General features: G+C 37.3%; 1 protein-coding gene across 1 annotated transcript in view; it reads left to right on the top strand.

Annotated features, from left to right (window-relative positions):
* Mondo (MLX interacting protein mondo) overlaps window positions 1-17,930 on the top strand; it is a 451,046-nt gene that overhangs the window by 356,939 nt on the left and 76,177 nt on the right. The window contains exons 4-8 of the mRNA XM_068230074.1: window positions 4,763-4,888; window positions 6,427-6,586; window positions 8,624-8,719; window positions 14,081-14,166; window positions 14,230-14,440. Coding sequence (XP_068086175.1) covers window positions 4,763-4,888; window positions 6,427-6,586; window positions 8,624-8,719; window positions 14,081-14,166; window positions 14,230-14,440 — 679 coding nt within the window. The remainder of the gene's footprint in view (window positions 1-4,762; window positions 4,889-6,426; window positions 6,587-8,623; window positions 8,720-14,080; window positions 14,167-14,229; window positions 14,441-17,930) is intronic.

The raw sequence follows: 17,930 nt of genomic DNA, 5'->3' as shown, positions 1-17,930 counted from the left end.
ATCGTTTACTGAGTTCAATGCAGCTTGTGAATCACTACTGTTGTTAGTTTTGCACCATTGCAACGCACACTTTAAGGCCCAAAGTTCTGCCTGAAAAATTGAGTAGTTGGGAGAAAGTTTACACTGAGCTGCAAATATTTCAGCATCGTTCTGATAGCTACAAATGCACAGCCAACACTGTGCTAGTTGGATATAATGAATTATGAAATTAAATTTAAATAATAGTTATAAACGAAAGGTAAATTTCTGAGAGTTACTATAAAGAAACATTACATTATATACAATTTCTTAATTCTAAGTACAGTACCATTTACAACATCTCTTTTCAAATACATTCCTACTATGTATGTCTTTAATTATAGTCGGAAGGCAGTAATGGTGATTATTGTTTTAAGAGGAAGTACAATTAGGCAACCATCCTTTACATAACACTAATCAGAGAGCGAAAAAGTGGAAGGGATCCGAAAATGAAGATATTGGCCAAAGAAAGGTAAGGGCCACGAAGGGCGTGAAAATTGAAGACTTCTTCTTTTTCTTCAAGTGTCATCTCCTCTCAGAAGGTCGGCTACCATCATAGAGATTCTTGCTGTAGATGATGCAGTGCAAAACATCTCAACAGTGGACCAGTTGATCCAAGTTTTCAGATTATCAGGCCAAGAAATGCGTCTTCTTCCTGGTCTTGATGATGATGCTGCTTGTTGTTTAAAGGGGCCTAACATCGAAGATCATCGGCCCCTACTTCCTGCTCTTCTTTTGCCATGTATCTTCCCTTGAATGGCCAGCTGCAGTAGATGATATGTCTCTCCTCGCATCACATGACCGAGATACTGGAGCTTTCTGATATTGACAGTATTTAATATTTCCCTTCTCTTTCCCATTCGCCTCACTACCTCATCGTTTGTGACCTTATCTGTCCAACTCAATCGCAGTATCCTTCTGTACGTCCATAGCTCAAATCCCTAGGCCTTGAAAACATAGTATAGGGTTTGGAAAAGAACAAGAGTTGACCAACCACGAACCTGCTACGCAGGGATGATCCAATTAGAACCACGAAACTACTTGTTATCAGTACCATCACGCAGGGAACACCATGGGTCGCATTTACATGCGCGTAGTACCACTATGTTAGGTACGCAATAGGTTTGTGATTAGTAGCGACAGTGTGTGAGTCAGGATGGGGGTCCTGCAGTACCTGTGATTCGTACCCCTATATGAGCGACACCATGGTTCTGCCTTACCTATGCTCATTTCCCACTATATGAGGAATTCCACGGGATAGTACGGGTCCCTGTGGTTAGTCCACTTATGTGAGGAACGCCATAGGTTTGCGTTGCCTTTATAGGTTTGCGTTGCCTGCAGATAGCGCCGCAATGTGCGAAACACCATAGGTCTGTGTTACATGTGTGCATTACATTACCTGTGAATAGTACCATAATGTGTGGAATACCGCGAGTCTCCGCTACTTTTGATTAGTACCGCAACATTACACATAGCATGGTTCTACTTTCCTAGCGATAAATACCATTATGAGGGGCTGATGACCTGGATTTTGGACCCGTTTCGACTATACGCACAATCGATTCAGCATCGTACTATAGAAGCAGTCCCTTGGTCGGTAATACGATTGTTTTGTGCCAGCTTCTGTGCATGTGAGGCACTGTGGGTCGGATCCACTGATCGTTTTAAATTCATCTCCATCCATTCATTCTTCGTCCTCATGCTTTGAATTCTGGTCAGTGGAGGATTTTGGAATTTTAAGTTGCCATTTCATTTCGTACCATTAGGGGCCGATGATCTCGATGTTAGGCCCCTTTAAACAACAAACATCAATCATCAGTCAATCAGAGTTGACCAAGAAAAGTCGGATAGGACAGATGAAAATGACGAGCCTGGCACAATCATGGCAGTGGGAGCAATGCTAGGACTCGACTCAGCTAAGGGCCCCGACGCTCATAAGTTGAGAAGCCTGTTGCAGTAAAACTGGTAACTCGTGTTGTAAAGGTGGGGACTCTTGTAGTTCTACAAATGACTGATTCAGTTGGGAAGCACTTTCTATTTGATCGCTTACTTTTTGTTTGATGCTGTTTTCTAGTTCAATGTACCTGCCTAGACACATTAGTTGAAGTTGTTCACGATCTTGACCACTTCCAAGAACCACCTCCTTCATTCTACGAGAAGACGAGCAGTCAGTAGATCTTGTCATCCGTTTTATGAGATACTGGCCTGTTTTATCGTGTTTCAAAATATTTTTTTTACAGTATTTGTTTGTTTCTTTCTTTATCTGTTTACACTCCAGGATCGGTTTTTCCCTCGGATTCAGCGAGGGATCCCACCTCTTCCGCCTCAAGGGCAGTGTCCTGGAGCGCGAGACGTTGGGTCGGGGATACGATTGGGGAGGAGGACCAGTACCTTACCCAGGCTGCCTCACCTGCAGTGCTGAACAGGGGCCTTGTGGAGAGATGGGAAAATTGGAAGGGATAGACAAGGAAGAGGGAAGGAAGCGGCCGTGGCCTTAAGTTAGTCATTTGCGTGGAGGAGAAGCGGGAAACCATGTAAAACCACTTTGAGCATGTCTGAGGTGGGAATCGAACCCACATCTACTCAGTTGACCTCCCGAGACTGAGTGGACCGCGTTCCAGCCCTCGTACCACTTTTCAAATTTCGTGGCAGAGCCGGGAATCGAACCCGGGCCTCCGGGGGTGGCACCTAATCATGCTAACCACTGCTCCACAGAGCAGACCAGTATTTGTTTTTCATTTTTATGTTATTCTTGACTGATTTTTGAATTCTTAGTTCTATCTTAGTCTGTTTTTATGTATTTTAATGAGTTTTTAAAAACTTTTGAGTGAAAAATATAATTTCATTCAAAGGCAATGGCTTATCCCATTTTAATACATTTTAATCTATTCTTAAATAATTTTATGATGGGTAAATTTGAATTATTAATGTATTTCTTTTCCTCTCGTACCATTAGGGGTCGATGACCTACATGTTAGACCCTTTTAAACAACAAGCAGAATAGAATCCCCCAGTTTTGCATCTCTGAAACTGGATAGGGAGTGATCATTTTTTGTAATCCAAAATGTCTTTTGTTACATGCATTCTTTTCCTAATTACTATGTATATCTGTAACTATATTAAACATTACAATTAATTCAACTTATTAACTATTTCCATCCAATTTCTAAATTGTAGTGTCTAAAAATTAATTAATTAACTTATTTATTTATTTGTTTGTTTGTTTGTTTGTTTGTTTGTTTGTTTGTTTGTTTGTTTGTTTGTTTGTTTGTTTGTTTGTTTGTTTGTTTGTTTGTTTGTTTGTTTGTTTGTTTGTTTGTTTGTTTGTTTGTTTGTTTGTTTGTTTGTTTGTTTGTTTGTTTGTTTGTTTGTTTGTTTGTTTGTTTGTTTGTTTGTTTGTTTGTTTGTTTGTTTGTTTGTTTGTTTGTTTGTTTGTTTGTTTGTTTGTTTGTTTATTTATTTATTTATTTATTTATTTATTTATTTATTTATTTATTTATTTATTTATTTATTTATTTATTTATTTATTTATTTATTTATTTATTTATTTATTTATTTATTTATTTATTTATTTATTTATTTATTTATTTATTTATTTATTTATTTATTTATTTATTTATTTATTTATTTATTTATTTATTTATTTATTTATTTATTTATTTATTTATTTATTTATTTATTTATTTATTTATTTATTTATTTATTTATTTATTTATTTATTTATTTATTTATTTATTTATTTATTTATTTATTTATTTATTTATTTATTTATTTATTTATTTATTTATTTATTTATTTATTTATTTATTTATTTATTTATTTATTTATTTATTTATTTATTTATTTATTTATTTATTTATTTATTTATTTATTTATTTATTTATTTATTTATTTATTTATTTATTTATTTATTTATTTATTTATTTATTTATTTATTTATTTATTTATTTATTTATTTATTTATTTATTTATTTATTTATTTATTTATTTATTTATTTATTTATTTATTTATTTATTTATTTATTTATTTATTTATTTATTTATTTATTTATTTATTTATTTATTTATTTATTTATTTATTTATTTATTTATTTATTTATTTATTTATTTATTTATTTATTTATTTATTTATTTATTTATTTATTTATTTATTTATTTATTTATTTATTTATTTATTTATTTATTTATTTATTTATTTATTTATTTATTTATTTATTTATTTATTTATTTATTTATTTATTTATTTATTTATTTATTTATTTATTTATTTATTTATTTATTTATTTATTTATTTATTTATTTATTTATTTATTTATTTATTTATTTATTTATTTATTTATTTATTTATTTATTTATTTATTTATTTATTTATTTTGTCGTAGACGTTAACAGTGTTACATAGTCTAGGACAAACATGTATCTTACCCCCTAAGTTGCATTACTTACTTACTTTTGTGCCACAAGTCTGTATAAAGTTATCCTATAATTACAGCATACATGTTGCACGAATTGAATGAATGAATGATTTCATGATTAGTATGATCGAACTCGAGTTGTTTTGATTGGAAATGTTGCATGAATGGTTGAATGAATGATTTCCTGATTGAATTGAAACAACAAGCATCATCGTCATCATGATTGCATCCTGACCAAATTTAAGGTGGACCTTTTCGGTTTCCTGCTCGTCACTGAGCCAGCCGTTTTGTTTCTGTTATGTAGTTAATATGATATTCTCTGTCCGCAGGCTGTGGTACTTGAAGGCAAGTACTGGAAGCGCAAACTGGCCGCGGTCACAGCAGAGTACAAGAAATGGCGCATGTTTTATCGGAACCGCATCATGGGGTGGAACTCCAAGGATGGCTCAGACGTGGTAAGCCCTCTCCTATCACACATGATTCCTGGGATCATCATAATGTGTTCTTACTAACCTAGTCTGGCCGTAAATACTGTTAACAATGTGTGGAGTAGAGGAGTAACATTTATTAATACCAGCAGTTTTAGGTACCGGTAAACTTATTATTTATTTTTAATTTGTATTTATTTTATTTATTAACAAATACATGAAACTAATACCATTTGCAATGTCAGGACAAAAAACCTAGCCTATAAAATAAATACAACTGCATTACGAATCTGATGATAATGTTGTTTGGGTCATCAATCCATAGACTGGTTTATTGCAGCCCTCCATGGGACCCTATTCTGTGCTAACCTTTTCATTTCTACGTAACTACTACATCGTACATCTACTGTAATCTGTCACTCGTATTCATACTTGGTGTACCTCTCTGCTGGTTTTACAGCCTGCACTTCCCTCAGAAACCAACTGAACCAGTCCTGGGTGTCTTAAGATGTGTCCCCTCTCTTCTTCTGGACAAATATAGCCAAATCATTCTCTATCACCGATTTTGTTCCGTATTTCTTCATTCGTGATTTGATCTATCCATCGTTCAGTATCCCTTTGTAACACCACATTTCAAAAGCTTCTATTCCCTTCCTTTCTAGCTTTTGCTAGTCTGCATTTTATGTCCTCCTTACTTCTGCCTTCATTAGTTATTCTAGTACCCAAGTAACAATATTAATCTCCTTCCTTTCTCTTCTCTCTGGTAGTGGCTTAAGGTATGAAAATGGGAAACCACGGAAAACCATCCTCAAGGCTGATAACAGTGGGATTCGAACCCACTATCTCCCGGATGCACACTCACAGCTGCGTGCCCACGTGCCCCTGACCGCACGGCTCCACTTCCTTTAGGACTTCATTTCCTAATATAATATTTCCTACATCACCTGACTTGGTTTGACTGTACTTCTTTACTTCTGTTTTGAATTTGCTTATTTTCATCATAAAAATTCGCTATGAAGACTCATCTCACTTCATACCCAACCTCAGGGAAAAGTGGGACAAGGGTTAGAAATATACTTTGGGTCTGCCATTGACAATATAGGCTACTGTGCTTGAATGCTCCTTTCCCCCCCACCGTTTCCTTAACTAAAATTGCCACTGCTTGGCTCCCTGTTGTTGTAGACGCGTGTTTCATAGGCCTACTCAAAATTAGCCTGCTCAAATGCAGACAGACACCTTGCTATAATAGGCTGCTGCTTCTTCTTTTGCTGGGCAAATGGGTCACTTAGGACCACACAGAATAAACATTTTTTGAGCTTTCCTCTTTGCCCAATAGTTCTTCATTTTCATCGATTGTTGTAATTTCTGTTCCTCTGACCAAGTATGTCGTGATGGTTTCTTCTCGTCTTCCTCAACTCCCCTATATCATAGAATAGATGGATTTTATTCTACATCATAACGACAACCCTTGAATTTGGAAATACGGTACTTAATTCCTTACCATTCTATAGTCGGATACCCTTTCTCCTGTCGAGATAGTCCGCTAAATTTGTTACATTTTTCAGCTCCAGGACATGGACATGTTCGACTGGCAGCCCCACAGTAACGACAGCGCCGACATGGGCTCCATGATGGTGGACGAGGACTACATGGAGTTCATGAGCGACACGCTCTTCTCCACCATACAGTCACAGCCCTTCGCCTTTCCCGACACCAGGGAGATAGGTATGGTTTTTGTCATAAATATGTGCATCATGTGGTAATCCATACAGGTTTCACCACTCAGAGTGGATCCTGATGTTTAAAGTACATGTTCTTCATCAAAACAATGTATGTCTGTAAGTTTAATTATTCTTAATTTTTGCAAGTTATTTATATAAATCAAAATGCTTTGTAAAACTAAAAATATTTGTTTATATGTAACTCAAAGACCTACTGAAAATAGAAAAGATACTTGAATCCATAAAATGTTGTACTACTGTCTGTAAATAGAGGTTTAAGACAGCACTTAATACATCCTTTGAAGCTTGCAGACAGAATGCGTAATATTCCAGAAGGAAAATATTCTTCTACTAGTAGTGCCTTCTCCATTACTGAAGGTTGGCCACAATTACAGCAAAGTCTGTACGATGTTTGACTGTCCTCATCGGTCTACTCTAATCTGGTCCTGTCCAGTCCTGTAAGTTCCTCTTTTACCCTGTATGATCAGTTTTAGTAGGTTGTACTTTTGATTCCTCATAATATGCCCAAATTAGGCTGTCTTTCTTTTCTTGATTGTACGCACCAACATTCGTTCCCTTCTCGTGTGCCCGAGTACGACAGCATTGGAGACATACACAGCCCTCCATGAGATCCGTAACATTCTTTGGAAAACCTACATCTTGAAGGCATTTATTCTCTTAATGGTGTTACATTTCAGAGTCCATGTTTCAGCGCCATACAGAAGCACTGAATATACATAGCATCTGACGAAGTTGTGGCGTGTCTCTAAGCTGAGGCTTCTATCACACAGTAGATTCCTCATTTTCAGAAAGCTAGCACAAGTCATTTCTATTCTTACATGCACCTCTAAATCTGTGTCCCAGTCCTCAGTAATCCGGCTGCCAAGGTATTTAAACTTCCATACTTGTTCAGCGTGTTCCCCATAAATGTTCATAAAAACGCGCGCGCACGCGCGCGCGTGTGTGTGTGTGTTTTGTAGTAATGGCCATAATCTTTTTGTCAGTGTTAATTCTGAGTCAAAGTTTATCCTCTTCTGCTACGATTCTGCACTGAAGACCTTCACTGTGACCGTGTCATCTGTTTACCTTAGATTGCTGATCAACCTGCTGTTACCTTTTACTCCCATCTTCCTTTTCTTGAAGAGCAGCTCAGAAGATCTGCACAGAGTACAGATAAAACAGCAGGGGAGATAATATGCATCCATGTCCTACTCCCTGTTTGATCCTGGTAATGCAAAATAGACCACATATATGTAATAAATTTAATTTCATTGTTTCATTTTTGCTTTTCCTTGTCCAGCTCCTGCCAGGTCGGGATGTTGATGGCACTTCTCCACCGTTGCTTCTTCTTCCACCACTCTTCAGTAATTGTATTCCAGTTCAGTCCAGTCTTCTTTTTCTTATACTGTTCTTAGTCCATCTGTCTTCCTCTGGGCCTCCCTCTTTCCTTCTATCTTAGCCTCCAATACTTGTTTTGGTATCGTTCCCTCCTCCATCCTCAGAACATGTCCAAACTATCTCAATTTATTCTTCTCTATCCTATCGCTCAGTTTTTCTACCCCCATATCTCTTTTCTGACCTCAACATTTCTTACTCTGTCTCTCCATGTCTTCCCTACCATCCTCTTCAGGAACTTATCCCACTGGCCTTAATTTTACTCTCATTTTTAGCTGTCAAAGTCCAAGTCTCTGATGCACTGAAATAATATCACATACCTTCTCAAAACATGAAGTTTCGTTTCATTTCCTGCTCCGCTTCTGGGTACTCGATTTGTTTCAGGCAGTGTGTGCGAGTATATATATGCGGGCGAATAATACATCTTGTATATGATCTCTTAACATTTCGTAGGAATTTCTCTGTTCCACACCGGGTTCCTTCCCGCTTGTACCCCTTCTGCTGATCTCCTTATCCAACCTTAATACATTCATTAAATATTCTGGAGATGGTGAAAGCTGCATGGAATTTCTTTCTCATATAACTTGTACTTTTCTCCAGTACTGTAACTAATTCAGTTCTCTTAATTGTTGTGTGTTCCCCTCAGCCCGCGGTGCTAGTCTGGCGGACTTCATCCAGCCGAGCTTGGTCCAGCTGCAGCCTAACCTCGATGATTTCATGGACACTTTAGAACCCCTTCACGGTAAGCATTTTGAATTACAAACATTTATTCCAAAGTTGAATCAGTTCTTGGGAGAAGATTTTTTGCAGTATTCATGAATGGCAATGTCATTTTGTAGTAACGTTGAAGTAGCAGCGGAACGAGGTGTGCTGGTGGCGTCTCTGGGAGTTGGTGTTCATCAGGGATCGACATCGTCACCGCTGTTCGTCATACTAATTCTGGATACCTCTTACACGAAAAGTGTTCCTTGGACATAGCTGTTTGACAGTGACATTGTACTTGCAGCCACCACCCAAGAGGAACTGTAGAACTCTGCTCAAAGATAGAGTGACCACCTAAGCCAATTGGCCTGCATTTAAATATTGCAAAGAAACTGGAAAATAACTCGAGCACATTGACCACCGACATCAACGGTCAGTATTAGGATCCTGCCTGCAGAGCAGCGATGGCATTGGTCAGGACGTGAGTGCAGTTGGCGTAAATATTCATTATCCTCTCATTCTGCAGAACGGTTCCTTCACATTGTGATTGACATAATATTGTTCTGATTGACATAATATTTTTATGGGGATCTTCGGACGTGTTATAATTATCAAATGCTGATGCATTTCATTCTTGCAACCAAGACCTTCTTCAGAGTAATGACAATGTAGAATGATCGTGGTAATTGTTACTTCATAGCAAGTGGACTCAAGATAGAAAGACCTTCTTGGAAATGTAGTTCATTCCAGGGCTGCCAGAGTTAAGGATAAAGATGTTAAGATTTAACTGTGGAGTGTAGCCATATTTTATTCAGTATATAGCCGTCCTCTTTAAAAAAATTATTTAGGTGTTCAGCAGTTTCTATCACCTCACGAATTATTTTAAGCAGGCAAGTTGGCCATGCACTTAGGGACACTAATAAGTTAAAAGAAAGTATAAAATGGTTCAACCTTTCAATTCTATTAAAATAAGAAATGTAAGTTTACATTCCTGTTTAATTAAAATTGGTACCGGTCTCGACAAGTATTTTTGGTCATCATCAGCCAATCACAAATAGGTGTAAAACAATGCACAGATAAATAAATTGCAAAGTATAAAGAATTCTCTAGGTTGCTGATAGTGAAGCACTAAAATGTTTAAGGAGTACTGTGCATTGAAAGATGCACAGCTAAAAATATGTAGTTCAGATGATACTGTCAGATGCAGTTTATGAAGCACACTAACACACGTATTAATCAGCTGCAGTTTATAAGGCGCTGTACAATTTTAAGGATACTGCGTGTCAATCATGAACGTTAGTAAGATATAAGCGTTAGAGAGCACTGTACAGGAAGAAGTTCATAATCAAATACGTATCCAGATATAGTACTGTTATCTCTTAGTGCGCTTACGGGCGCGCAGCAATGAGCTTGCATCCAGAAGATAGTGGGTTCAAACCCCACTGTCGGCAGCCCTGTAGAGGGTTTTCCATGGTTTACCTATTTCACACCAGGCAAATGCTAGGACTGTACTTTACTTAAGTCCACAGCCGCTTCCTTCCTATTCCTGTCCCATCGTCACCATAAGACCTATCTGTGCCGGTGCGATGTGAAGAAAATTGTAAAACAAACCTTTCTTTTTATAAATGACAAATGTTTAATCAAAACTGATTTGATGGTCGTTATGTATGCATGCTCCACCACAGCATACTTCTCTGGCTGACAAAGACCTTAGTTCTTCCGATGCTCATTAACCCTCATAGTTACCGTCTTACGTGTTCGCCCAAAATAAACATATCCACAGGAACAAGAATCATATATTCCAGCACAGGTTAAACCAATAGGATCTTTAACAGATTGCAGTGCAGTTGCCTAGGATGATATTAGGATTAAAGATATCTTGATATTGTGCCTTCTAAGAATATTGCTGATTGTATCCATGACAGATTGTACGTATGGCAAGAAGCAGTTTATGGAGAAAAAATGAAATTTTCATTCCATTTTAGCCACCTGAAACTGGGAATTATTTAGAAAGCAATGTGTATAAACCCTGTTGTTTTTTCAGCTCGTTCTTTCCTTTAATTTATTAAGTTATTAAGAAAAATACTAGGGGGAAACACGCACAAAATGCGAAATGTCGTTCGTCGCGGCTAACCCACGGGGCAATGTGTAATATGTTCTGGGACGAAGGGTAGCAGGGGTATATTTTTGCCAAGGTTGCATGCTTGCCGCGCAGTCTCACTCAATGTGTGTGTGTGTACTTGTATCTGTTACCTTGCTAGTGTGTAGTCAAATACTCAGTTACGTTTTAATTGTATAATCACGCCGTACTTCTATTTAATTGTAATACATGCGTAACTATTGTTCCTTTGGTGAAAGTTTTATTGTATAGTACAATTATTACCTGAAAACACACACACACAGCCTATATTCCTTGGACCCGGGTCTTTTTGTTGTCCGTACATTTTCCATCAGATTGTCTAGAAACCAAAATAGCCAACTCTGTTGATGGTTATTTGTCTGTTGGATGGGGACGTTAAGCCTTAAGGAGACCCCCTTGGTGTTAAACATGTGCAAGTGACAATGTAAAAGATCCACCAATTCAGTATATCATATATTCAGATAAAATTATCACGTGAGAGTAAGTACTACTGTAGGACACGTTCCGTCCAATTGTTTGATATTTTCAGCTAATACAATCAGTACTAAACCATTAAAACTAAAATATTAAAAGAGCAATGGGTTAAAATCTATGAGAAGCTACATAATGTATGGCTCATTAAAATCTAAAACAAAGCGTCAAATTAAAATATGAATAGAAAGTGCATCTATCAAGTCATAAAATCACACACATTCTGGCATGCTAATCACTTTAGTTTTTAAATTGTTCTTTGATGTGTTGATACATAAGGTCTTCATGTGATGAAATCCAAATTACGTGTCACATATAACAAAGTACATAAAAACATTTAAAATTAGGATATACATCTTCCTTTGGCATGGATTAGTCTTATTTAATGTCGCAGTGAACTTCCACAGGAACCATTGAACCTTTTGAATATTGAGGTCTTGCTATTGACAACTGTATATAATGCATAAATTGTGTGAGGTCTAAAAACAAAGAAAATTCTGAATTCAAGACCAAAAAGAAAGAACCTGAACAAGAATTTGGAAGGTAGGTGACAACACTTATTCTCCCCTGGTCCTGTTGGAACTTCTCAGGCTGTTCTCCAGCCTTGTTATAATGAGACTGGTTCTCTGCATATTAACTGAGCGTTCCAGCTGGGAGGTGACATTGTCAGCCGCTGGTGGCGGGAGTAGAGGGGGAGGGACATGCAAGACAAGACGATGTATTGAATTGGTGAATCTTTTACATTTTCATTTGTACATGTCTAGTGACATCAGTACAGAACCAAAATGAAATTTTTAATATGTAACCCTCAGTGCTCTTCGCCCGGAGTAGGTTACGTGCCGGCATCAGATTTCTCCCTCTCCCTTCCTAGTATCATATATCACGTCCTTCATTTCATCTCATTAACTCCTTTGATGAGGTTGATGTCAGGAAGGGCATTCGGTCATAAAAACTCGCTACAAAGATTCATCTCACTTCATACCCGACCCCTTAAAGATACGAGACAAGTTTTGGTCCTGTTGGGAAGAAGAAAGTAGCTCGTTGGGGCTGAGAAGAAATGGAAGAACTGGAGTTGATGGGGGGAGAGCCTGTCGTGTTCAGGATGGCGTGTGTGGAGATTATCCTCGTCCTTTTGTGGTCTCTTGTTTGGCCTTGTCTCCTCTTTCTGTTCTTCCCTCTTCCCATTTTGATTCTGTTATGTGTTGCTATTCATATTCCTATCTTTCTATACTTCTTCTTCTTTTTCACATTGAACCACTTGAGTTGTTCCGCGTTCACTTTCTTTTTGAAGGTTGTACTGTTTGGTTCTGGTGATTTTCCAGTTCTTCTTCTTCTTCTTTTATGACCACATAGGATCACTTTAGTCAGTCCGTCGTTCAGGTCTCTTTGAAGGGATTGTTCGGGCTTTGTGGTCCTCCCAGTACTTCTTCAGACGCTCCGATCTTCGTGCCCTTTCCTCAGTTGAAAATATGCGTGTTGTTGGTTTGTTTTGTGTAAGGGTAAAGTGGAGGTTTGTATTCTTGAGTTTTGTATTCAATTTTATCTTATTTGTGGTGTCTTCTGTTGTAAGGCCTATTTCCTTCAGATCCTCTCTTACTTCTCTGATCCATTTCTTCCTGTTGTGGTATTTTTTGAGACGAGATTGTGTTGTAGTAGTTGTTTTAGAAGTCTCGAATCCTGCATCCTCATGATATGTCCAAAGAATCCCAGTCTCCTCTTACGCATAGTATCTGTAATGGGTTCTAGCTCTTTGTACATGACTTTGTTAGGTATTAACCGCCACTGTCCATCTTTCTGGTATTTTTTGTTGATGCAGGTTCTTCCAATCCTCCTTTCAATTTTCTGGAGTCTGTCAGTCTTTGATTGTTTATTCAGGTAAAAAAGTGTTTCTGCTGCATATGTAGCTTCCGGTTTTAAAACTGTGTTGTAGGGTTTAATTTTTGTATTTATTGATAGACATTTCTTTTTGTAGATATCCCATGTTAATTTTTGTGCTTTAGCTAATTTGCCCATTACTTTATTATTTGTTTCGATTGTAATTTTCTCAATTTCTCTGAAATCTCTATAGCTGTTTTACGTGTCATTTCTGCTGAAAATTTGTGAGTCTTAAGAAGAGTGTTAATTTTATTTTTGTTTTCTGTATCTGCTATCTTGAGTCCGACTGCTGTGAGATCTTGCTGAATTTCGTGGATCCATTGCCCTCTTGTCTTCCTTTCAAGATTTCTCACAACTAGTTGTCGTAAAAGCCAATTTCCTAATAATCACAAGATGTAAAAGAAATAAGAGATTCTTTTCTTTTTCATTGGGGTGGTGATAGGATCAATATCTCGATAGACAGTTCCATTAGGAAGGATTCTCCAGACTTCTTTGATCTGGTGTTCTTTATTTATGCAAGTTCTAATGATTCTTCTTTCAATTTTGAAGAACTGACCCAGTTCTTCTTTTGTTTTTTAGTTAGAACAGGGTTTCACAAGCGGAAGTGTCTTCTGTTAGAGTGACAGTTTTATAACTGGATCTTGGTGTATATTGACAGGCATTTCATTATACACTTCTAATCTTTGGGTACATAAAGGTATCATTAAAAAAATCATGAGTAACATTGGTTCCTTAGCATTCTGTAGACAGGCTTGGATTGAACCCAGATCCTATCGCAGCGAAGAGAACGTCAGCATTTGTTGCTCAGTTTTCAATCTAACACCTCTGTGGGATTGATGAGCTGTGCTGACTTCTACATAACCATAATCTGTCGATGATGCGTGTGGTAAAGCAAAACTGTTTCCTCATTTACAGATCTCGTCAATTTGTCGCACAACGTTAAACTGCCGTCGGTACCAGAGGAGTGCGTGGTGGACGACTGCTACAGATCTTCACACCAGGTGACGACGACGACGAGGCCCGCCGTCATTAGCACGTTTCCCGACATTCTCCTGGGCAGCCAGGGCAGTCAGCTGCACCAGCAGCAGCAACAGCAGCAGCAGCAGCAGCCTCAGCTGCCTGTGGTTCAGCCCAAACAGGAACACCAACCTCAGCAGACACAAACGCCAAACCTCCAGTACACAGCCACGATATATGCTCAACCTGACTTGGTCACGGGGTACACCACTCCGGCCAACAGTAACCTGGTCGCGAGGACCGATGGTTTTCAACAAGGTAAGTCGCGTCATCATCCAGACAATAATAGCAATATAACGGGTCCATTATTGGACATAACTCATTCCTGATGCCAGCGTTTCGCCCCAGTGTGTTAATTTGGGCTCGTCAGTTGGTAAACAGGACACCTACCAAGACGCATGGCTAATGCATACTGTGTAGGCTGTTTGAAGGTACTGGCAGTGCTGTTGCACTATGAGTCTCTTTTGCAAAAGTTGAAACTTGCCAGGCTATCAGATGATATGGATATAGATTCCCTTACAGAACCTGAATTATTTGTCCCGAATGAGTAAATTTATAATATCAATATGTCGTATGTATACCATCCTGCACATTACCTAATTCTTGTATAACCTTCAGTTATTATGTTCAATATATTTTAATTATCTTTTCTTAAATGCTGTAAATATGTATTGTGCATTTGTATAACCTCAAATACGTATTGTGAATACGTCTAACCTCAAAATGTGTGTAGTTGAAAACAGTAGAAAACTCTGTTATATTCATATATTGGGTATATTCGACTATCATTCTGATATATATGGAAGTTTCTGGAAACTTACTGTAATGATTTATTTACCAGATACATGCAGAAACATTAGGAATGTTAGATTTCTCCATGTGTGTTTGTAAACTGTAGTCGAACATTCAAGTTTGATCTACTCCAAACGAAAGGCCGGTCGATCGATCGATCCTTCTATGTTTGGCTTTGTTCTATTTAGAGCGTTGCAAGAATATTTTCAGAAGTCGATAATTCTAGACTGTTTGTTGAACAGTGTATATATATATCGAGCTGACAGGCCAAGAGGCCACAGAGTGTAGAGTGTGGGTTAGAGTGAGTGCTGATGATTTGGTTGATATCTCAACCAGTCAGAATTGGGGAGAGTAGTCAGTCTTGCCTTGTTATGGTGAAGTGAATGATCAGTGTGAGGAGTTGTTGATATCTGTACTTGATAGAATCAACAGTAAATTGCTTCACTGAACGCTGGAAGGCATAACAGTCTATAATGATAATATAATGTATGTATGTATGTATGTATGTATGTATGTATGTATGTATGTATGTATGTATGTATGTGTTTCCCTTACTGGGTGAATTGGCCGTGCAGTCAGGGCTGCGCAGCTGAGAGATTGCGTTCAGGAGAAGTGGGTTCGACCCCCACTGTCGGCAGCCCTGAAGATGGTTTTCCAAGGTTTCCCATTTCCACACCAGGCAAATGCTTGGGCTGTACCTTAATTGAGGCCAAGGCTGCTTCCTTCACATTCCTAGGCCTTTCCCATCCCATCATCACCATAACACCTATCTTTTTCGGTGCGACCTAAAACAAATTGAAAAAAAAAAAGTTTCCCTTAATAGTGTTATGTATAATTGTGTATGACTGTTTGTTCTTAAGGGATAGACGTAGCGGCAATAAAGTAGTTTTATGCGAGGAAGTGAATGTATATAGTGTGATATTTATTTACACCAAAATAAAATTGCATTGAGAACGATAAATTGTAATATAATACTAATTACAATATTTATAATATCATTATATTGGTATTATAAATTTACTCATTCAGGACAAATAATTCAGTAATGAGTAAATTTATACCACTTATAATATTTATAATACCAATTACAATATTCATAATACCATTATATTGGTATTATAAATTTACTCATTCGAGACAAATAATTCAGATTTCCTAAGGAAATCTATATCCATATCTTCATCCAGACAGTCGCCTCTTACGATCACAAGGCGTCTCTTAGCATGGCATCCAAAAGGGTGGTGGCCTAGGATCTACTCTGAAACTCTTAACTCTAGACCAGTAGTCCTCAAACTGCGGTACGGGTACCCTTAGGGGTATGCAAGCAGCTTTCAAGGGAAGATTTGAAGAAAAATTAAAATATGGAAAGAAATGCCATTAAAGTTAAATATATTTACTTTAAAAAGACCTCATATCGCTGACGATGCCTTCAAGTTTATGATCCATTTATCAATAACATATCAAAGCAAGGGTGGGTTTTCATCCATGGTGTGTGTAAACAATAAGAATGGTACCGCACATCAGAAAATTGTGTTATGCCATGCAGGCACACCCACCCATCCCACTGTAATTTTGATGATTCGTAATCTCTGAATTCTAGAATTCATGTTAAAGTTATTCATTCATAGTTATTATTTTGGTATTGAAGCTAACATCTAATGGTCAGTGAAACTTTTGTACAAACGGGGAATGCTACATTATTTTATTATTGTTGCATATATCAATCAATCAATCAATCAATACTAATCTGCATTCAGGCCAGTTGCCCAGGTGGCAGATTCCTTATCTGTTGATTTCCTAGCTTTTCTTAAATGATTCCAAAGAAATTGGAAATTCATTGAACATCTCCCTTGGTAAGTTATTCCAATCCCTAACTCCCCTTCCTATAAACAAATATTTGCCCCAATTTGTCCTCTTGAATTCCAACTTTATCTTCATAGTGTGATCATTCCTACTTTTAAAAACACTACTCAAACTTATTCGTCTACTGATGGCATTTCACGCCATCTCTTCACTGACAGCTTGGAACATACCACTTAAGATAAAGAATGTTACAAGTGTTTATATTAATTTTCACCTACTTAATACAAAGCGAGTTCTTGTGATTAAGAATTATATTTTGTCATATTAAATACAGGGACATGTTTCGCCCATTATATGGGCATCATCAGCCTTAAACTGATACCTATAGGATAAAAATCAGGATCCTGATTGTTCTCAAAGTTTTGAAGAGAAAAGTACATATCATAAAGTTGAGGATACTTGTTGTTGGTACTTGTTTAACATTTACGTACTAAAATACGTCTAAAAGATGAAAGAGTAGGCTGACTGTTGGTACAACACTTTTACAATAAAAACATTTTTTTAAACCTTACAATCAGTCCTTATTTATAACTTCTAAGAATGTCCATGGCTAAAACCGTGATATCAAGTTGCATGTTATAAGCTGTATATGAACACTTTTTTGGTGCGTTAAATGGAACCTGGTTAATGGTTGAGGGCGTAAAATGTTAAAGAACATGAAAAATTTAATCTTTAGATAATGATGTAGAAATGTGTTTAGATCACTCCTAGTGGAGGTAAAGTTAGAATGTAAAGCTGGTACAAGTTAGTGTTTCGTGTCTGCTAACGTGATAAGTTTATCTCACAGTGTTTATAGTAAAGTTGTAATTATACTACTTCATTGAAAATTCATTCAAATATTTCCATGGTGTCCAGTACTCTCTAGTCAGCCACTCTCCTTTCCTCACTCCTTTTAAGTTTGTTCATCTTAACTTCGTTGATATACTGTCTGTAAGCGCATCAGCCACCTTGCTACTAGCCGACCTGCTCAAAACGACTGAGATACAGTCAACTGTATGAGGCGTCGAATGGGTGTAAGTGAACGAACTGGGTGATATGCAGACCTCTAACACTGAAGCGCCTCACTCACAACAGCTACATGCAGACAGGCTCG

This window comes from Anabrus simplex, chromosome 13, assembly GCF_040414725.1.
Source record: "Anabrus simplex isolate iqAnaSimp1 chromosome 13, ASM4041472v1, whole genome shotgun sequence".
Taxonomy (NCBI): domain Eukaryota; kingdom Metazoa; phylum Arthropoda; class Insecta; order Orthoptera; family Tettigoniidae; genus Anabrus; species Anabrus simplex.
This window is presented reverse-complemented; position numbering and strand designations above follow the sequence as displayed.